This window comes from Myotis yumanensis, unplaced genomic scaffold (genome assembly GCF_028538775.1).
Source record: "Myotis yumanensis isolate MYYU_CA2020_CCGP unplaced genomic scaffold, mMyoYum1.0.hap1 SCAF_6, whole genome shotgun sequence".
Taxonomy (NCBI): Eukaryota; Metazoa; Chordata; class Mammalia; order Chiroptera; family Vespertilionidae; genus Myotis; species Myotis yumanensis.
This window is the reverse complement of record NW_027223757.1, coordinates 27,920,270-27,943,724: the sequence shown is the minus strand read 5'-3', so window position 1 is coordinate 27,943,724 and position 23,455 is coordinate 27,920,270. Positions and strand designations below refer to the sequence as shown.

The window sequence follows — 23,455 nt, the reverse complement described above, 5'->3', positions numbered from 1 at the left end:
CCCTGGGATGAGCAGAGTACCAGCCGCCCCATGCTAGTTCCCAGTGATTCAGCCGCGGTTCGCTGGACAGCGACAGGATGACTTCCTCCCCTCCCACAGACCCCGCAGGCAGGTACTTTTAGTAATCCCAGAGGGACATATCTCTGCTCACCAAAGAGCCTTTCTCCAGTGGAGACTGAAACAAAGACGCAAATTTCTTTGCCTTTTTTTTTTTTTTTTTTTAAATTCGGAGCCAATGTGCCTCTTCTAGAAGCGCAGGAGCGTGTGGACAGATTTCTCACACGCCCGTCCCCTCCGGGACGCGCAGTGTGACGCGTCCCCCATAGGCAGTAAACTTGTCACGGAAATCCACTTTTCAGGGCACCTGCGCTCACGAAGACTCCAGCGCGCGCACCTGCAAAGAAGACCATGCCCCCCAAGTCTCTCTGCAACCTCTCCCAGCCCGCCGGCCAGAATCAGAGCGGGTTCTTTCCCGGGTTGTTGGACGGGGATTTCCTGCCCGCCTCCCCGGGGACCACCGCGGAGCTGGTGATCCGCTGCGTGATCCCGTCCCTCTACCTGTTCATCATCACGGTGGGCTTGCTGGGCAACATCGTGCTGGTGAAGATCTTCATCACCAACAGCGCCATGAGGAGCGCCCCCAACATCTTCATCTCCAACCTGGTCGCCGGGGACGTGCTGCTGCTGCTCACCTGCGTCCCGGTGGATGCCTCGCGCTACTTCTTTGACGAGTGGATGTTCGGGAAGGTGGGCTGCAAACTGATCCCGGTCATCCAGCTCACCTCCGTGGGGGTGTCCGTGTTCACGCTCACCGCCCTCAGCGCCGACAGGTAAGGGAACAGGTATCCGTGGGGCGGCCTAAAAAGTGGTGGAGGGGGGCGGGGAGTGCACCTGGGGAGGAGAGTGGGGCAGAAAGGAAAGGCTGGGAAGAGGAGAGGGAGAGTGTGTGTCTGGGAATTAGAGTAAAAGAAGGTAAAGACGACTGAGATGTGAAGCTTGAAAAAATATGAAAATTATTACTTTTAAAAGAACTAAAATTGCATTAGTTTGAAAGTAGTTTTAAAATTGCATATCCGAGTCCTCCTCTTCCCTTCCACACACTTTGGGAGTTTTTATTCTATTTCATAGGACAGCTATAGAATACATGGGCAATAGTGTAGCTACCTATTGTTTTTTTAACCTTACAAGTTTTTCAGCAACTATGGTTTTATTGGTTTTTAGAGAGAGGGGAACAGAGAGGGATAGAGAGAGAGAAACATCAATGGGCTGCCTCATGCATGCCCCCCACTGGGGACCTAGCTGAAACCCAAACCTGGGCATGTGCCCTGATCAGGAATCAAACCAGTGACCTCTTGGTTCATGGGTCCATGCTCAACTACTGAGCCACACTGGCTGGGCCAATGTAGCTATCTTGTAAAGGTTTTCTCTGTGTGCTTAAAAACTTAGATGTGCAGTTTTCTTATTTGGTAGCTTAACAACCTGTTTAGTCAGAATGTCTTCCTTAATATTGGGGAAATGCTTCATTTTGACTTTTTTCCAAATAAGGAGAAACATTTACACTTAACAACTAAATTATACTATTTACTTGAAGCACAAACAACTAGAATAGTAACTGTTCTTCTGACAGATGACTTTAACATTTTGTTTGTTTTAATACAACAAGTCAAATGATATGTTGTTTGTTTGTTTTTTCACGAACAGGCAGGTACCAAATACTTGTATTTTAAAACAGTATTGTAAAAATGCATCTTTGGCATCAAATCTGCTTTTCACATATTTTTTAAAATATATTTTATTGATTTTTTATAGAGAGGAAGGGAGAGGGATAGAGAGTTAGAAACATCGATGAGAGAGAAACATCGATCAGCTGCCTCCTGCACACCTGCTACTGGGGATGTGCCCGCAACCAAGGTACATGCCCTTGACCGGAATCGAACCTGGGACCCTTCAGTCAGCAGGCCGACGCTCTATCCACTGAGCCAAACCGGTTAGGGCCTTTTCACATATTTTAAGGGTGGGAAGTGTCCACTACTCTACCTTGCAGATCAGCTAGTCCAACTGGACCACTTTCCAGGTAAGGATGTTGAGGCACAAGGATTGTATAGCAATTTCCTGGGCAGAGCTGGGAGGAGAACTCAGGCCTGCTGGACCTGGGTCCAGGGCTGCTGCTGCAGGTTCTCTATAACCATCCTTTGGGGCATTTAAACAGGAGGGATGAGCTGGATGGGAGTGGGGGCAAAAACGGGCATGTCCAAATGTGGAGTGATGTTCAAGTGGGCATCTTTGCATGAAGCTATAGTCCAATTCCCTTGGGGATGGAGTGTTGACTTAAGCTATTTAGATAAACTATTTAACTCTGATGATTAAGGTAGTATTCATCCTCCTCTTTAATTTACATATTAGGCTACTAATGAAAAGTAAATGCATCTAAATTTTCTGGTATTTGCAATAATACCCTTACATTACTTTGGTTTTAGGAGTTAATTTTAATTAAAGGAAGAAAATATTCAGTGGCGATTTGAGAGCTATTGTCTTTTTAAACTGAATACTTTTGGTTGGCTTTTTAGTTTGTGTAATATTTTCTCTAAAACCACATTTCTATGAAGATATGTGCCTTTGGATAAATTATCCATCTCATTTTGATGGACATGATTTCTATTATCTTTTGTTTTTGGAGTTTTCTTTGGATTCCATAATTAAAATGTGACTTTTTATTTTAACTACCATTCTTGAGGGAACCCATTTTAAATAGAAAATTTGAAGAATTACTAGGTAAGGATTGAGATAAAACTTAACAGTTATTATTGCAATAGTTAAAATTACGATCATTATGCCTTCATTTTTAAAGGTAATATTTGGAACAAGATCCAGGGCTTAAATTTATTTCACACCGTTTTTCTCTCTTGTCATGAAGACACGCAGATAAATTGGCTCTGACAAAGGTCAGAGAAAATGCTATTCCTCACACATTTACTGACTTTCAGTTTGTTATGTGAATCGTGTGCTCTGTGAGAAAAGCATGGATCCTTTAATAATAATGATAAAGAAAAGTAGGTTGTCTCTTCTCCTGGGTCCAGAAGCTACTCTTGCCTCTCAGTGTGTTTTGGAAATATAAACTGAGGAACTGAAATCACTGGTGGTGAAATCACACGCTACATTCTCAAAGTCACGCAAATGGCTTGGAAATGTTTTGTTTTATGTTGTGTACACTTCTGTTGTTCTTCCAGAACATAGTAATCTAGGTGTTGATTTGTACCTGATCTCCTCATACTTTATCTCTCCAAACATTTTAATTTCTTGTGGATTTGGAAATAAGAATAAGACAAATTGCACACAGCACTGTGCTAAGTGTTTTTGTTTGAGTGTATTATCCTCACAATACCATGAAGTGGGCACTATCATCATTACCATTGGAAAAGTAAGGAAAATTAAGGCTTGAAAGTAAGCAACATTCTCCTGATCTCACAGTGAGGCTAGTATTTGAAACCAGTTCAAAGCCTGCAGTCTTCACTAGTAAGCACATTACTACATTTCCTCCAGGAAAAAGAAATTACTAATTTTTTTCTATTTAATGACAGACTAAAAAATTACATTTAAAACATAGCACCAAGATAAAAAAAAATGCCAAAGCTTATTCATTAGATTCAATAGAATGGGAAAAAAATGTAATAAATGTAACTGCCAATTACAAAAACACACCCTGAATTCAAAATTAAGTAGTAATTGTAGCAATAGGAACACTTAAAAAAAGCCGTTATTAGAGTTTTTAAACAACAAATGCAGTTGTTTGTTAAACCAAACTAAATATTTTATCCTCATGAGATGGCTTAAATAAAGGGAGAAAAAGAAACAGACAGATAATTAGATTTTAGCAAGCATATCCCAATGTGAAGCGGAAAGTTAATTATATGTCATTGATGACAGTATCATCAAATAGCAGAGGCTGAATAAAAAATGAATATTTATGAATCCACCTTGAGGCCTAAATCACCTTGTTTGATGTGCATGGTATGGATAACACTGTGTGGTAGTTCTGGTTATTAATCTTCGACTTCCCAAATTCTTTTGAGGAGTTTCAGCTGATTCATCCGTAGGAAAGATTGTTGTGTCCACTGGAATGTACCTCAGAGACATTGCATAACCAGAATGGGAGGAAAGGCTGTGCATAATCTGAAATGGTGATAGTGGTGTTACCAGTTTACTTTTAACTTTTATGTTGAAGAATCTTTTGTTAGTATATAAAAAATATACTTCTTTTACTTGCTCGCATTAAATAGCTAATAAAAGTATATTCTGCATTGTGTCATTTCTACCAGTTTCACACACACACACACACACTTTCTCCCCTCTCCCACTGTTGAGACTTGTGTGCTATGATACTAGGTAGGGGGAACCCCATAAGCCACACTTTGCTTATGATTGACGTGACAGAAATCTTCTTCTCGGCCTATTACAGTAGCTGTATTCTAAACTCGGGATATCTTTCTTGAACTCTTAAAGACATTTTGGCCTCCAAAATCCCATATATTAAATGGAAGTAATTTTTAAGAATGAGTTCTCCTTTTTCCTTTATAGCAAAAAAAAAAAAAAAAAAAAAAAAAAAAATTCCCACAGACTTCTAGTTCTAAAGTATAAACTTCATTATTTTGTGTACTTACAAATGTAAAACTAGAAATAAATTTTTTATGCTGTTTTTTAATATAAATGTTAACTAAAATGCATTTATAAATTTAATTCTAAAATTCGATAGGACAATAAAAATGAATTTAATATTAATTTAATCTTTCAGGTTATGTTATTTTTCTGATACTCTATAACCAATGTTGGATTGAATACAAAAATAATGTTGCATCTAATCAGACTAAAGTGCTAATGTATTATTTCAAGCCTTTGTTTGATAGTTAGGATAAACATATTTTTAAAAAAATATATTTTATTGATTTTTCACAGAGAGGAAGGGAGAGGGATAGAGAGTTAGAAACATCGATGAGAGAGAAACATTGATCAGCTGCCTCCTGCACACCTCCTACTGGGGATGTGCCCGCAACCAAGGTACATGCCCTTGACCGGAATCAAACCTGGGACCCTTCAGTCCGCAGGCCGACGCTCTATCCACTGAGCCAAACCGGTTAGGGCTAGAGGAAATGTTTTATGTATGTATGTATGTATGTATGTATGTATTTATTTATATTTTTTAATTGTTTTATTGTTTAAAGTATTACAAAGGGTATTACATATGTCTCCTTTTTTCCCTTGCCCTTGACAATCCCCTGGTCTCCCCTACCCCCCAGTGTCTTATGTCCATTGGTTATGCTTATATGCATGCATACAAGTCCTTCAGTTGATCTCTTACCCCCCTTCTCTGCCCCCCCACCCTCCCCGGCCTTCCGGCTGTAGTTTGACAGTCTTTTCGAGGCAGCCCTGCCTCAGTATAGGATAAACATACTTAATTCCATAACTGAACTCATGCTTAGGTATGAACCCTTGAATCATTAACATTATTTGCATTTATATCAGTGCAAACATATATTTCCTTTTCTACAATTATTTGTTAAAATATTGAAACAGATCAAATGCGGCCCTCTGTCTAACACTCCGGAGGCTTTGGGAAGCTTTTTTATCAGTCTTTGTCCAGAGGTGAAAGGGAGTGCCATTATCTGTTTGCTGGTTTCTCACCAAAGCTCCTCACAGAAGCTCAGGTGTTGACTGAATTGCTGGCTTTTGTTTTTTTTTTTTTTTTTTTGGTGCATAGCCTGGGGCAGTATGCTGAGATTGGCTCAGAGTGTGCTTCTAAAGCTCTTTTGAGGAGTTTGGGCTGGCCATACATACCTAAGGCAGTAATCCACACTCACCCTACCAATAACCCAAGTTTCCAAAGTGATTGTTATCAGAGAAAGAAGTGCCTCTTCTTCTCCCGTTGCTAGTGGGAGGTGGGTTCTTGGAGTACCACTGTAAGAAGCATTTCCAGAGGCCCCATGAGAGAATAAGATATGGTAGAAAGCTTTATTTTCAGGGAATTATACCTCATTTCCCTCAGTCCAGTCATAGAAATGTAGCTCGAGTTTCAGTAAAGCTAACAGCAAAACTGTTGTTTCCTTTCCATATTGGAGCTGGGTCCACACACAATGCAAGGGAGCAGGAGCAAAAGAGCCTCACAAGCCAGGAGTCAAGTGCAACACACAAGGGGCACTAAGAAAGCGGCCTCCTTTGTGTAGGAGTGCATCCCAGCTCTTCATGGATTTGCAGTGGCCATGCCCATCTGGCCAATGACCTCTGCTCGCAGGTGTGACTGACAGACCTCAGCTTCCCTAGTCACCCAAACTTTTCTGGACAGGCAGCTATCTTTCCTTTATCCAGTCCCCTCCTTCCCCCCAGTGTTTTGCAGGGAACATGCCTTCCCTGTCTCAATGGTGGGAGAGGGTTATTTCTTTTTGCTTTTTTCCTGTTATTAATAACTAGGTAATTACAAGGTATCATGATAACTTACTTATTTTCAACTTGTTTCAAAAGAATTTAAGGCATCTAATAGATAAAGGTACAAATATAGTACAATGAGTATAAAAAATGGAGGAAAACCAGGTATAGGGAAATAAAAGTTGAAAAACAGAAAGTGATCCATACTTTCAGGCAATGTGAGTCCTACAGTACGTTTGTCTGAGAGCTTTCTAGCTGCCAATTCAAAAGGAAAATTTGTTTTGCATAACAAGTGCCCAGTTGTTGTTTTTACATGACCATAGAAACAGGATGAATTGTAATCTGCACTTAATTTATTAGTTAATTTGAATTTATATGGTTTCTCATTAGCTAAAAGTTGTTATTTTTGCCTCCAATAATCAGATATATTTTATTCATTAGTCTCAAATACTTCTAGCTTATTTTCTTTTCCCTTCTAATTCACACATTAAATTAGGTGCTGTATAGTCCTTATAACACTCACACTATTGCTATTATTTATATATTGCTATCTAGGTTTTAAAGATTATTCATCCACCTTGATCGAAAACCTTTGGGACACACTATATAAATACAGAGAGAACGCACCAGTCTGGGGCTTATGGCATCAGGGTGCTAGTTCTGACTCTATTATGTCCAAATGTTCAAGTTGGAGAAAATGATAAAATGGCACTAAAGACATGCCCACAAATAAGTATTTTATTTATTTGCAAAATAAAAATAATGTCTTCAACTGTCTAGCTAAGGGTCCTAAGATGGGACCCTGTTACCTCCTCTCTGAGCATTGAGCAAACAGTGACACAAAGAGAACAAGGGACACTGATAACTGGTGAGGCAGCCATATGCTCAGCCCAGTGCTCCAGTGCTTGCCACCACATCTCAGACAAGTCTCTCATTTAATAACTTATGCTGGCTCTATTTGTACACTTCTCAGTGGGAAAAACGACCCTCTAAGATGCCCCTCTCAGTCTTTTGCTGGTAGTAATGCATTTGACATCTGTTCCGGCTGAGCCATAAAGTCAGACAGTCAAGTTCAACGTTTTCCTTCTTGTTAGTTGTCACGGGCAGTACAGTTCCTATTGGTGTTTTTCAAAACTCAAAATAACTTACCTTGGCCCTTTCAAATGCAGATTTCTCAGGAGGACTCACCAATTTCCAAGGTCTTGTGTAGGTTGTAGGTCATAGTGTATGTAACCAGATTACTTTCAGCTCTTTGGAGAACCTGACCCACATCCCCAATTCACTGACAATCTGGTATTTCCAAAGTTTATTAATTTTCTGTACCAAAGGGCCCATGTTTTCATTAGACATCCTTTTATTTTTAATTTATTTTTAATTTTTGTTAATGCTCACTCTGAGAATAATTTTCCACTGATTTTTAGAGAGAGTGGAAGGGAGAGGGAGAGACAGCGAGAAACATTGATGTGAGAGAGACTCATTGATTGGTTGCCTCCTGCACACACCCCAACTAGGGCCAGGGAACCTGCAAACAAGGTACTTACCCTTGACTGGAATCAAAACCAGGACCCTTTAGTCCATGGGCCAACGCTCTATCCACTGAGCCAAACTGGCTAGGGCAACATCCATTTATTTTTTATTGTTTGTTGTTCTTTGTTTCTTTATTACCATTCGTTTCCATATGATCAAGGTTATTTTCATTTTTATGCTCCAAAGTGATGATCCAACTTAATTTTGCTTGCTTCAAACTTAATGAGCTATCTTAACTTATTGTTTTAATTATTGATATAAAATATTAAATGTTATTAGTCCATACCCTACTCCTATGAACACTACTGATTTATTAAGGCTCTTGGCAGTATCTTCTATTTCCAGTTACTCCTAGGTCTCATGGGGAGGAGAAATAAACACTAAACCTTCACTTCTCCCTAGCACTTCCCTTGACTCCCTTGAGTTTTAATTTTTTTTCTTGTACAGATTTTCATTAAGAATATTTTAAAACTTTCAATGTAGACCTCCTTCTTCACAGTTATTATTTGTGAAATTTTGGAGGGAATATTTAAAAAATTAAAATTTTATTAAATGTGGTTGAATTCAAATTGATTTTTGAAAAAGAACCACATTTTAAGAGAGAATGAGACATTTAGCATCTCATTTGGAACCAGATTTAGATTATAAAAGTACAACCTACAAATGATTATAGACATTTATATAGAATCTATGAAAATGCAGTTTTAAGAGATGAATAAAAGAATATGAAACAGTGCTTGCTGATACTGTTGAGGCTTAGTTTCTCTACTATAAACATGATCCATTAAGAAAGCATTATTACAGATATAAGTTAAGTCTTTGCAGTTAAAAATACCATTGACTTTATGAAGATAGCAGATGAAATGTCTAAAAATTGGTAGATAAAGCATTTAATGCTTCAGTTGTATTCTCTGTAATATGCTATAGTTGAAAACATCAAATCTATAATCGCAACATGTGAGTGAATTCTAAGTTTTATGCTACTGGCTCTGTAATCGTTTAAGCATCATGTAATCCCTTAGTCTTGATAAGCTTTTCTGTAAAATGAGCACACTAGTCAGTTTAGCAGCACAGGACTATTTTAGCAAGGGAAATAATGTGAAAGCATTTTTGAGCTGTGGGTTGCTGTGTAACTACTTCCACGTCACCTATGAGTCAAGATGACAAATGACTCACTAATTCAAGTCAGTATTTATTCACACATGCAGTTAATTATCAGAATATAGGCACTGAAGTGGAGAGCAAAATGGTTCTCTTGTACAATTAATGATGATAATCTCTTCAGCATCTATAGCCTTTTCTCAATTCCTTTATAATCATAGACTGGCTAGTTCCAATCATTGCCTTCATCAACATAAGTTGTCATTATCATTCTCTTTCTTATCAAACATTTGTGTCATTTAAGTCACACATTTTAACGAATTAAGAACAAAGTGATTTTTCCCCCTGGTAAAGAACAATTAGAATTGCTGACCCCTCTGTAATGAGAAAGGTATTTCTCATCTTTTCCCAAGTGACATCCATATATTACATTGTTTTTAATATGTTGTTTATAATTTTAGCCATTCTATTGTATGAATATGCTTAGATATTTTTAAATGATAAATTTAGTAATTTCGTTCAGAATAAGTATTACTTCTAAAAGTTATCAATACTCTTAAAACATGATATGACACACTGTGAAGGCATCTGATTCTCAAACACTGAACTTCTGCTAGGTTTCTGTTCCTCACAGATGCTGAATGTGTGTACGCATCACAGGGAGCCTGTGGAGAGATGCTCACTGCCACAGTCAGTCTTCCGGAGAGGTGGTTTCTAAACTTGGTTTATAGTGAGAATCACTTGAAAATCTTATAAAATGCAGAATTTCTCCATTTGCAGGCTAGACACTCTGTGCTAATGTTGTAATGTACCCCATGAATAGCACAAAGGATGCCTCAAGAAGTCAAATTAAGGAATCATTTATTCAAAAGCCGGCGGCTAAGAGGGGCATTAGCTCTCCAAATCTCGCAGTCCCGAGTGACTACAGTAGCGAGTTTATAAAGGTAAAAACCACATCCTGCTAGACGTTGGAATGTGGGGCTATCTTGTGAAAGCAGATTGGACAGAAGCAGAATTGAGCAAAGTTAATAATCTCTAAAGGTCATCTCTACAGTCTCAGTTCCTGGAGCCACTGAGTCAACGGGAAGCAATCTTTTGTGGTTCTGGTTCTCAGGCACAGAAGAATAACCTCTGTGATGTGGGCTGGCAACAAAGTGGGGTGATTTATGTGAGTTTCCAGGTCTCAATCTGGAAACTGAGGTAACTACCCTATTGTTAAAGCAAGTGTGTATAGAAGCCAGGATAGCAGGGTTAAAATTTAAACAACAGTTTTTACCTGGGATGAATGTTACTATGCTTCATTGCTTTACTAGTAAGTCTGGGAGGAATGTAATAATACTCTCTTTTCAGTGCTCTAGGTGGTTCTGGAGATTGATCCAGCTTGGGCATCAGTAGACTAGACTGTTCCTATTTCTCACTTCCATACTCACAGCAACCTAATAGCCAGCAACTACCACCCCACTCTACCAAAACTGCTCTTAATAAAATCATCTCCTTGTTGCCATGTTTCTACATTAGTTCAGTAAAGATTCATTGAGAATCTACTATGGGTCAGGCACTGTGTTACACATTACAGATAACAGCAGAGAGCAGGACACAGGCTCTTGTTTCAAGAAGATTTTTGTCTACTTTTAGAGTATTTGACACAGAGGTCTATACTGCTTTTTGAAAGTCGTTTTAAAATATATATATTTTTTTTATTTCAGAGAGGAAGGGAGAGGGAGAGAGATAAAAAACATCAATGAGAAGAAAGAATAATTGATCAGCTGCCTCCTGCATGCCCTGCCACAGGGGATCGAGCCCACAATCCGGGCATGAGCCCTGACTGGGAATCTAACGGTGACCTCTTGGTTCATAGGTCAGCACTCAGTCACTAAGCCATGCTGGCTGGGCCTTTTTGAAATTCTTTCTTTTGTTTCCATGAAATCCTCTACTTGTCAGATAGTTCACCTTGGACTTTGTTGGACTTTGTCTGATAAATAAGTTTGGTATAAAAAAAGAAACTATGGGTGGTATAACTGGAAAGCTTTGCAGACATTTAAAGATGGAGATTTTTAGATGTCTTGATAACTTTACTAGTATATGAGCTAAAATGATCTAATTTTCATTATATATTGGGTAATATGATTTAATTTAATTACCTCTTTAGATTCAATTAAGACTGTATACAAATATAATAAGCAATATTCAAAACAGGCATCAATAAAGAAGCATATATATTTACTGGTATTTAATATGTGAATGATTATTATGTCATCTTTATATGAATTTCGATTGATTAGTTTCCAGTTAAAGATATCTTTCTAAGACTATCTGCATGAAAAAACACACTCACTTTTTATGCATACTATTATGCTACTAAATTCAATGAGAGAGAATACTGAGGGACTATTTCATTCCTACATTTTCATAAATATTTAAAGGAAGTATGATTAAATATGTTCATATTAATTTGCACGATGTGTTTTTACTTTAAAAAATGCACATGAAGTATTGGTTAGTGTATAACATTATTTGACAGTTATAAACTCTGGTTTAGTAGTAATAATGACCCTTCAGTAATCTGTGTCTTCAACTATAATTTCTTGCTTTATAAAATTTGGAATATTCTTTTTTGTTGTTAATCCTCACCTGAGGTATTTTTTCCATTGATTTTTTTTTATTAGAGAGAGAAGGGGGGGGGGAGACACAGAGAGAAAAACATAAATGTGAGAGAGACACCATGACTGGTTGCCTCTCAAACACAACCTGACGGGCCCTTGACCAGAATTATACCTGGGAAACTTCAGTCCACAGGTTGACACTCTAACCACTGAGCAAACCAGCGAGGGCAATACCCTTTTTGATCAAATGTGTATCATTTAGTAGAAGATCCATGGGATCTATTTTCCCTATCTTGCAGGAGGTGGCTAAGAATCATCCTATTGAAAACGTGTGTCCTGACTCCCACTAGGTACTCCTTCTCCACCAAAAACTCTGGATGTGTTGCTAGCTTTACCATGACAATCTTATCAGGAAGGGAGAGTCAATACTTTTATTCCTATTTGAACTTTTCCCATCATCCTTAATGATTGTAGTGCTTCTGCAAATGTGCTTTGCTATGGGGTAGAGGTGAGAGTAGGGAAGTGACCTTTTCCTCCCTTTTAAAATCATGAAAGCCCTAGCTGGTTTGGCTCAGTGGATAGAGTGTTGGCCTACGGACAGAAGGGCCCTGGGTTCAATTCTGGTCAAGGACACATACCTCAGTTGCTGACTCCTCTCTTTTAAAATCATGTGTTTCTATCACATCTATGTCTCCTCTCTCTTCCACTCTCCCTAAAAATCAATGGAAAAATATCCTAGGGTGAGGGGTGAGGATTAACAACAACAACAACAACAAAAAAAAACCATAAAGGAAAATTCAGAATATTCTTTGTTCTTTCTAACAATCTAAAAAGAAAGTCTAGTTAACTAGTGTATTTGTAGTGATCAACAGCACCCCCCTCCTGCCCCATATTTCTGTCTTTCCCTATTCTTCCACGTACAAAAGAATTTTAATCAGCCTTTTCTTACTTTGATCTTAAATATGAATTGTCAGGCAATAAATATTTAACTTTTGAGGAGTTGTTCTAGAATAAAGAAACTAAATAACAACAAAACAAACTTGAAACTATTCTAGAAGGAAAAGAAAATGAAACATTTTCTGTATTATTTCCATAGCCATATAATAACTGGAAAACTAGAAAGAACTTCTAGAATTTGGGCTATAAGGGGTCAATGGGAGAAAAAAAGGAGACATATGTAATACTTTCAACAATAAAAATTAAAAAATTAAAAATATAATAAACAATCTAGAAGAAAGGAAGTAAGCTAAAGCTAATAAGACAGCTTAGAACATAAAACCCCAAAGAAGATAGAGATGAGTTTGATAAAGTAAAAAATTAAGAAAGAAGAATATTTGAGATTCAATCACTGGGACTCCAGGAAGTTGATGAAATGGCATTTAGAAAAGGATTAAATTCAGGTTAATGGAAAATCATACAAATGAAAAAAATTATTAACTAGCAACTCTAGGAAAATCAGACATGCATATAAGAAAGAGAATGTCATAATATACTACTTACGTAGGCAGTGAATGATATAATATACTACTTACCTAGGCAGTCATAATAATCTATTGACCATTTACTAGTATAAACAATATAACTTACTAAATCAGGAAACTGGGAATGGGGGAAATAGAGGTTGCAGGGAGAAAATCTTCAATTACACAATGGGATATCAAGAGCTAATATCTATAATATTTGATCCGGAGACAGTGGCAGAATTATATTTCCTATATACATGGAATGATGTGAAATTTGTTTTAACATAGGAGCCAGGTCTGAGATGTATGTTACAAGGGACTTCTATTTTTCTTTATAGTACTCTTAGTGCTCTCTGAGTTTAAAAACAAGCAAATAAACCTCTTTGAATGTTATCAATCTGATAAAAAATTTAAAAAGCAGAAAAAATAGCTCATTCTAGTTACTGATTGTAATTAAGTTTCTTAAGAAGAATGTACAAGTAAACAGAATAGTAATAAGATACTATGTGTGAAGTCTGGGCAAAATGCATGACTCATGCTATTTTACTTAATTTGGTGTTGAGGCCCTTTGCTGTTGTTCTCCTTTAATTTCTATGCTTCCTATTTCACATGGGAAGATCCTCCAGATCAAAATGCAAATGAGCTTCTTTCTATTGAGGGTCTGGGGATGACACTCGGATTCAAGCCCCAAAGGAGAAAGAGGCTTCCTCAGAGTGGGATTGAGGCTGAGGGCGCTCTTCCTCTCCTGGGGGAAATAGAAAGCATCCTCACAGAACCGGAAGGAGGCCTTAAATGATTGTTATCCAGCTTGAAATATTTTGAATTTTTAGAACATCAGACTAAATCAAATGTAAATAAGGAGAAGGCACAGGGTCATCACATGGTTAATATCTGCTAATTGCCAGGCACTGTAACAGGTACTCTGTACATTTTTTTCTAATCATAAAATTTTGAGGGAGATGTTTTTATCCCCATTCCATAGAGGAAAGGAAAAGACCTTAAGTGATTTTCCAGTGGTTATCAGAGATACAATAACACTGCAGATTTGTTTGACCAAAATCACTTTTATCTGTATCTTGTTAACCATGTAGGTATATTCTAACCCAGCCGTGGGCAAACTATGGCCTGCTGGCTGGATCTGGCCTGTTTGAAATGAATAAAACTAAAAAAAAAAAAAAAAAAAAAGACCGTACCCTTTTATGTAATGATGTTTACTTTGAATTTATATTAGTTCACACAAACACTCCATCCATGCTTTTGTTCCGGCCCTCCGGTCCAGTTTAAGAACCCATTGTGGCCCTCGAGTCAAAAAGTTTGCCCATCCCTGCTCTAACCTAACATATCTTCAAAGACAAATATAAATAATTTGAGGTTTACGTACAATTTTGGTTTGTTTGCATTATAATTGCCCTAATGTGCTAAGTTAGCTGCAGAGGGTTTGGATTGCTGAAGCCTTTATGTTCTGGAATGGACCCTTTACCACTATGATGGTGGCAGGTGGGATGAGAGAGGACTTCATGAGGTCTCCATATTAAATAAACTTGAAATTTAAAGATAGAATATCATTCCATTTCTCTCAGTCCTTATAACTGATGGATGATGGGAAAAAATCCCCATTTAAATTAGTCTCTAAAATTTACTGATCCTATATAATAAAAAGCTAATATGCAAATTGACTGAAAGGTGGTCCGACTGGTCGCTATGATGTGCACTGACCACCAGGGGGCAGATGCTCAATGCAAGAGCTACCCCCTGGTGGTCAATCCACTCCCACAGGGGGAGCACCACTCAGCCAGAAGCCAGGCTTTGGGCTGGCAAGCTCAGTAGCGGTGGTGGGAGCCTCTCCCAACTCCGTGGCAGCACTTAGGATGCCTCGGGGGATGTCAGACTGCCAGCTTAGGTGGACATCCCCTGAGGCAGCCGGACATCCCCTGAGGGGTCCCGAACTGCAAGAGGGTGCAGGCTGGGCTGAGGGACACCCCCCCCCCCCCCGCAGTGCACGATGTCGTGCACCGGGCCTCTAGTATCCTTAGAAAATAAGTGGGTGACTCAGGTTTATAAGCTAAAGAAGTGTATCAAGGTCGAATTTAATAAATATTTTGTGGGCATTTTATGGTTACTGCATATTATAGCAATTATAGTAGCAATAGATTTTTCAAAAATAACAGTATTTAATTAAAAGTATTCAATAAATAATGACACTTATTGTGTAGATTTAGAAAAAAACTTGTGAAAGCAGTAAGCAAATTACTGCAATTTGGGAAATAACAGTTTCAGATATTTTTCTCTGTCTTCTTGTCTCCGGTGCTAATAAGCAGTAGAATAAGCAGACAGAGACGCCAGGGATCTCAGTACAAAACAGCTAGGGCATAATGGAGTTTGGCATCTCTCTCTTAGCAGGTAAGATTTCTCTTCCCTCCCTCCCCTCCTCCCTCCTTTTTCACTTCCTTTAAGAGTAATTTGCGGCATGTTGTCTTCCCAGGTACAAAGCCATTGTAAACCCCATGGACATCCAGACGTCAGGGGCAGTGCTGTGGACCTGTGTGAAGGCCGTGGGTATCTGGGTGGTCTCGGTGCTGCTGGCTGTTCCCGAAGCGGTGTTTTCGGAAGTGGTGCGCATTGATAGCTTGGATAACGGCAGCTTCGCAGCGTGCATACCCTACCCTCAGACTGATGAATTACATCCAAAGATTCATTCAGTGCTCATCTTCTTGGTGTATTTCCTCATACCCCTTGCTATTATTAGCGTTTATTATTATCATATTGCAAAGACCTTAATTAAAAGTGCACATAATCTTCCTGGAGAATTTAATGAACATACCAAAAAACAGGTAAGCTTGGTGTGTGCGTGTGTGTGTGTGTGTGTGTGTGTGTGTTGGGGGTGCCCTGGTCAGCTGCAGTACTGCTATTTTGTGTCCAATTTCATGGGTTCTCAATACCAGGAGGTATGATAACTGAGACAGAGGGCCCTGGGACATGCACTGACCTGAACTGGAAGAGCATTGGAGGATCTCTAATATGTGGCCATGTCCCAGCTCTGAAAAGGCCCACTAAGGTCCTGCTATTTAATACAAATAGAAGAGGTTTATAATTAAAATGAACAAAATAACTTTGAGCTAGAGGAAAGTATTTTAAAATAAGAGACTTTTTTTTTAAGATCACAGTTTTCACATAAAGACATAGCCATTTCTTAATATTTTATTATCTAGTCTTGTATAAACCATAAAATTTAATGAATGGGAACAGTGTGGTGACCATAATAGGCTGTTGAAATCATCCCATTGTTGAGGAAAATAAATAGTTTTGGTATTTTGGGTGTGTTAATGTGCTAATAAGTTTATCCCTATTATATCATGAGTTTTGGATGTGGCTGGCTCCCCTTTCATTTTAACCAATGGGCCTTTTCCTTGTACTTGCAGATGGAAACTCGGAAACGCCTGGCTAAAATTGTGCTGGTCTTCGTAGGCTGCTTTGCCTTCTGTTGGTTTCCAAATCACATCCTCTATATGTATAGATCTTTCAACTATAACAAGATTGATCCATCTCTGGGCCACATGATTGTCACTTTAGTAGCCCGGATTCTGAGCTTTTGCAATTCTTGTGTCAATCCATTTGCCCTGTATCTACTCAGTGAAAGCTTTAGGAGGCATTTCAATAGCCAGCTCTGTTGTGGGAGGAAGTCCTATCCAGAGAGATCAACCAGCTACTTAGTCAGCTCTTCTGCAGTGCGTATGACATCTCTGAAAAGCAATGCTAAGAACCCAGTGACCAATTCTGTTTTGCTAAATGGGCACAGCATGAAGCAGAAAATGGCACTGTAATTTTGGCCACGCAGCTTGCTACCTGGAAATAACTTACTTGTTTTATTTCTATTGAGCAGAGCAAAACTAAACAATTTTCTTTCTTAATATTTCTGAGTGAATTCATTAGACAATTTATTATTGACTTAGAAAAGGCAAGACAAACATAGCTAGCATTTTTCTCTGAAAAGAACTTTAAATTACATAAATATACACTTGAGTGGCCAGATTATTATGACCACCTGACGTTTGTCGGAAAATGAGCTATAATTTCAGACTGAAGTTGCTAGAGGGCCAGATCATTACAAACATCTGAATAGCACAACATACCTAAGTATCATTGCTGATCAAGTTCATCCTATCATGTTGATGGCATATCCCAATGGAGATGGTTCCTTCCAACAAGACAATGCGCCATGCCACGGTGCTCGTATTGTGCAGGAGTGCTTTCAAGAACATGAGGGAGACTTTACCTTGCTTAGGTGGCCCTCATAATCACAAGATCTCAATCCAATTGATCATTTTTGGGATGAAGTTAAAAGAGCCACCAGGCAGCTGGTTCTACAACCATCAAATCTCACAGAACTGGACAGTGCTATTCATCAGGCATGGTGTCAGATTCCTTGCATCACCTTTCAACATCTCATGGAGTCAATGCCAAGAAGAATCGCCACAGTATTGAAGGCAAAAGGTGGCCCAACGAAGTATTGATGAGGTGGTCATAATAATCTGGCCACTCAGTGTATATGTATATACATATTGTTAACATTAAAAGGGATTGAAAAACCAATTCTACATGAATATAAATAATCATTGCTTCAGAATTTAAGCTGTTGGTAGAGCCAATGCTAGTGTTATCTTAAATTTGTTTTATCTTGAAGCAGGAAATAAATTTCTATATTGACTCAATGATTTAATGAGTTTAATATTCAAACGTCTAATATTTGAAATACAAGTCATGTTTTTGGGGGAATTTTATTTATACTTAATGCATGTATATATTTCCTTTGTTTGAATAAGATAATAGGAAATCCAAAGGTGGAGCTTAATCAGAAGCCAATATTTATTGTGATTCTTTGTGTGATAAACCATGATTTCTAGAAATAACCTATCTGTAACTTCTAGGTTTGCAGGCATTTATATTATAAATAGTAAAATAGAGGTCATCTGAATAAGATTTACATTATGAATGTAAAATGGGTATCATATGTTCCAAATGTAAAACTGTGACACAAAAATTGGCATGCCCTTTTTTGAATATATTACTAAATCCCTGAATATTTGGATGATTCTGTATAGCTATGATAAGATTTGTGTAATTCTGGTGAGTTCATCCATCTACTCATCTATTCTTGTAACAGCCACCTGACAAGGCAACTTTACTCTGCATGGCATCATAGCTTTATCTGAATAAATGTCTTGGATCTCTTTTGCCAAAATAAAATTCTAAAGCTAACTCTTCTTAGTATGATCAATAAGTCAAATATTTGAATTAATCTATTTCATACTATTTCTCTTTCTTAATTTGTTGAGTAGAAAGAAAACTTGGCTAGTATACTAAGCCATTTCTTAAACAACCCTAACCTACACTATTTAAGATATAAAACTCTCAATTGTATGCAGCAATGGGAAGTATAAACACATACAAACTGCCTATGATAGTTGATAATCATGAGAATGAATATTAATGAAATGTTTTCTGTGTTCTTAGCTTAATCCTAAAGCTTTACATGTACTATCATATAATCCTTAAAAAAACTCCTGAGGTGAAAAAGAGAAGGATCCAATATTGATAGTGTATGAAGTTACACAATTTGGAATGTCTCCATTACAAAAAACACACACACACAATGTTGCAAATTTTACAAAAATACTTGATGATATGAACACAATTCCAGGGCTCTGAATTTAAGCTTAATAGACTTCATAGTAAATCCACTTCTGAAATATGTCTTGTTATTATCTTTATTTTTAAAATTAGGAAACTGAAGCTCAGAGATATTACAAAACTTAATGAGGATTACACAGCCATTGAAAGGTAGGATTTAAGACTGGTTACCACACTGTGGTGCCTGCACTATTCCACCACCACTCAGTCGTGGCTTTCTTTTGTCTTGAATAGTTGTTCTCAATCATTGAGAAAGTTGTAGAGCCACTCATCAGAAAGGTGTAAGATATTGCACACAAATTTTGTATTGACTCTGGGTGTTATAAATTTTTAAGTTTCATCCATTAAAATTTAAAGAAGGAAGGCTAATCCTTGGCCAATGCGGAATCTTTTTTCTTGCTGATATTACATTGATGATAGAAATATACATATGAAAGACTGCAAGATATATACGTTTTGCAAGACCCTTTTAGTTTCATATATATATATGACACAAAAATTGGCATGGCCTTGTTTGAATATATATACAAATTACTTTAGGTAGATATATGAAGCTAAGGGACATACATCTTAAGTATAAAGTACTGATAATTTAAAGTTTAAGAGAATAAGATTTTCAGATAATCTTTTATCTGATTTGATTTTCAGGAATGAAATATATTTATTTATTACATACTTTAGAAGATTTTATTTATACATATTTTGTTAAGAATGTTTTTCTATAATGACACTAGTGAAGTAAAAATGGCAATACAAATTTCAGTTTTCTTTTTTAAAAAGAAGAATTTTAACAGTAGCCAAATAAACTCTTGGCTGCATTTAAAATTTTTCCTTCTGGTCACTATTTATATTAATAGTGAAAGTCAGACTTTCTCTTGAGGTTGGTCCCTGTTTTGTTAGAATCAGTACATACTTACAACTCTGTTCATAAATTAATAGTTATAGGACTGTGCAACTTTTTTTGAATCTGGCTGTTGTACTCTACTGCTGAGTTAGAATTCCAGTTAACTCACTGTTATGATTTTTTATTTTCAAGAAGTCCTGTGAATTATACCATTTTCTTAAATATGTCCTTTCTTAGAAATGGATACCTGAGAGGTAATATATTAGTACATATTATATGCTTAGTATGACAAAGGCAAATATTTAATACTAGAGGCCTGATGCACGAAATCCATGCAAGGGTAGGCCTTTGCAGCCACAGCTGCTGGGGCCAGGCCCCCCCCCTCCCCCCCCTGCTTGCACCCACCTTGGCCTGGTGCTGCCCCCATCCACTGCCACACCCCCCTGGTTCTCCAGTTCCGCGGAGCCCTCCTATCAATCGCCCTGCAGAGGATGACCTGGGCCTCTCTCTGTGGGGCAATTGTGGTGTGATGGCGCCCCCCCCCAGCCCCCGACCAATCACATCACACCGCCTTGGCTGGCCTGGGGCCAGTGCGTGTCATAGCGTGGTTGTCCAGACGGTCAGTCATTCCGCTGTTCGGCCATTTGGTTGATTTGCATATTACACTTTTATTATTATAGATTTTCTTTTATCCTATATATTTCAAGTCACACAAAACTCTATGCCTTACACACACAAACATACTCTCAAACTCATGAGAATGGGTTCATTTTAAAATTGAAATTAAACTTTTGCATTGATTGAATTTTACATATTTAGTTTATATATAATGTTTTACATATTTATTTTTGAACTATTTATTCTGGACATTTAAAGATTTTATTGTTCTTCTTTTTTTTTTTTCCTTTTTTTTTTTTATTGCTAAAAGCATTACAAAGGGTATTACATATGTATCCTTTTTTCCCCCCCACCCTTGACAAGCCCCTGCCCTCCCTTACCCCCCAGTGTCTTATGTCCATTAGTTATGGTTATATGGATGCATACAAGTCCTTCGGTTGATCTCTTACTCCCCTCCCTCCTGTCCCCCAACCCTCCCTGGCCTTACCACTGAAGTCCGACAATCAGTTTGAGGCAGCTCTGCCACTGTATTTATTATTGTTCAAAAGTTTGTAATGGTCTTAATTATCCATGAAAGAATGAGATCATGTGGTATTTTTCCTTCATTGACTGGCTTGTTTCACTTAGCATAATGCTCTCCAGTTCCATCCATCCTGTTGCAAATGGTAAGAGTTCCTTCTTTTTAACAGCAGCATAGTATTCCATCGTGTAGATGTACCACAGTTTTCTAATCCATTCATCTACTGATGGGCACTTAGGCTGTTTCCAGATCTTAGCTATGGTGAATTGTGCTGCTATGAACATCTGGATGCATATATCCTTTCTGATTGGTGTTTCTGGTTTCTTGGGATATATTCCTAGAAGTGGGATCACAGGGTCAAATGGGAGTTCCATTTCCAGCTTTTTGAGGAACCTCCATACTGCCTTCCATAGTGGCTGCACCAGTCTGCATTCCCACCAGCAGTGCACAAGTGTTCCTTTTTCTCCACATCCTCTCCAGCACTTGTCGTTTGTTGATTTGTTGATGATGGCCATTCTGACAGGTGTGAGATGGTACCTCATTGTTGTTTTGATTTGCATCTCTCGGATGATTAGTGACTTTGAGCATGTTTTCATATGTCTCTTGGCTTTCTGAATGTCCTCTTTTGAAAGGTGTCTATTTAGATCCTTTGCCCATTTTTTGATTGGATTGTTTATCTTCTTTTTGTTAAGTTGTATGAGTTCCCTATAAATTTTGGAGATTAAGCCCTTATCAGATATGACGTTGGCAAATATGTTTTCCCACGAGGTGGGTTTTCTTGTTGTTTTGTTGATGGTTTCTTTTGCTGTGCAGAAGCTTTTTATTTTGATGTAGTCCCATTTGTTCAGTTTCTCTTTAGTTTCAACTGCCCTAGGAGCTGTATCAGTGAAGAAATTGTTTTGGCATATGTCTGAGATTTTGTTGCCTTTGTATTCTTCTAGAATTTTTATGGTTTCCTGTCGTACATTTAAGTCCTTTATCCATTTTGAGTTTATTCTTGTGTATGGTGTAAGTTGGTGCTCTAGTTTCATTTTCTTGCATATGTCTGTCCAATTTTCCCAACACCATTTATTGAAGAGACTATCTTGGCTCCATTGTATGTTCATGCCTCCTTTGTCAAAAATTAATTGAGCATATTGGTTCGGGCTAATTTCTGGACTCTCTATTCTATTCCACTGATCTATATGTCTGTTCTTGTGCCAGTACCAGGCAGTTTTGAGAACAGTGGCTTTGTAATACAGCTTGATATCTGGCATTGAGATCCCACCTACTTTGTTCTTTCTCAGGATCGTTGCAGCTATTCGGGGTCTTTTTTTATTCCAGATGAATTTTTGGAGAGTTCGTTCTAGATCTTTGAAGAAGGCCATTGGTATTTTAATGGGAAGTGCGTTGAATGTATAGATTGCTTTGGGTAGTATGGACATTTTAATGATGTTGATTCTACCAATCCAAGAACATGGTATGTTCTTCCATCTGTTTATGTCTTCCTCTATCTCTTTTTTCAACGTCCTGTAGTTTTCTGAGTAGAGGTCTTTAACCTCTTTAGTTAAGTTTATTCCTAGGTATCTTGATTTTTTTGGTGCGATGGTAAATGGGATTGTTTTTCTGATCTCCCTTTCTGAAAGTTCACTATTGGTGTATAGAAATGCCTCAGATTTCTTGGGGTTAATTTTGTATCCTGCTACATTGCCAAATTCATGTATTAAGTCTAGTAGCTTTTTGATGGAGTCTCTAGGGTTTTGTATGTATAATATCATGTCATCTGCAAATAAGGACAGTTTTACTTCCTCTTTTCCAATTTGGATGCCTTTTATTTCTTCTTCTCGCCTAATTGCAATGGCTAATACTTCCAGTACTATGTTGAACAGGAGTGGTGAGAGTGGGCATCCCTGTCTTGTTCCTGTTCTTAGGGGAAATGGTGTTAGTTTTTGTCCATTGAGTATGATGTTGGCTGTGGGCCTGTCATATATGGCTTTTATTATGTTGAGGTATGATCCTTCTATTCCCACCTTTCTGAGAGTTTTTATCAAAAATGGGTGTTGGATTTTGTCGAATGCTTTTTCTGCATCAATTGATATGACCATGTGGTTTTTTTCTTTCAATTTGTTTATGTGATGTATCACATTTATTGATTTACGGATGTTGTACCATCCTTGCATCTCTGGGATAAATCCTACTTGGTCATGGTGTATGATCCTTCTGATGTACTGCTGGATCCGATTTGCTAAGATTTTGTTGAGGATTTTGGCATCTATGTTCATGAGGGATATTGGCCTGTAATTCTCTTTCATTGTGATGTCTTTACCTGGTTTTGGTATTAGGGTGATGCTGGCTTCATAGAATGAGCTTGGAAGCGTTCCTTCCTCTTGAATTTTTTGTAGTAGTCTGAGGAGGGTAGGTTTTAGTTCTTCCGTGAATGTTTGGTAGAACTCCCCTGTGAAGCCGTATGGCCCTGGGCTTTTGTTTGCTGGAAGCTTTCTGATGACTGCTTCAATTTCTTCCATAGTTATTGGCCTATTGAGGTTTTTAGATTCTTCCTGATTGAGTTTTGGAATGTTGTATTTTTCTAGGAATTTGTCCATTTCCTCCAGGTTGTCTAGTTTGTTGGAGTAGAGTTGCCCGTAGTATTGTTTAACAATCATTTGTATTTCTGTGGGGTCTGTTGTTATTTCGCCTC

General features: G+C 37.9%; 1 protein-coding gene across 1 annotated transcript; it reads left to right on the top strand.

The window, feature by feature from the left end:
* The first annotated feature begins 408 nt into the window (after positions 1–408).
* NMBR (neuromedin B receptor) lies at positions 409–17,237 on the top strand. Its single transcript, XM_070419268.1, has 3 exons — positions 409–830; positions 15,591–15,939; positions 16,528–17,237. Exons 1-3 carry the CDS (start codon positions 409–411, stop codon positions 16,927–16,929), a joined length of 1,173 nt encoding a protein of 390 aa, XP_070275369.1. The 3' UTR covers positions 16,930–17,237.
* The last annotated feature ends 6,218 nt before the right edge of the window (positions 17,238–23,455 follow it).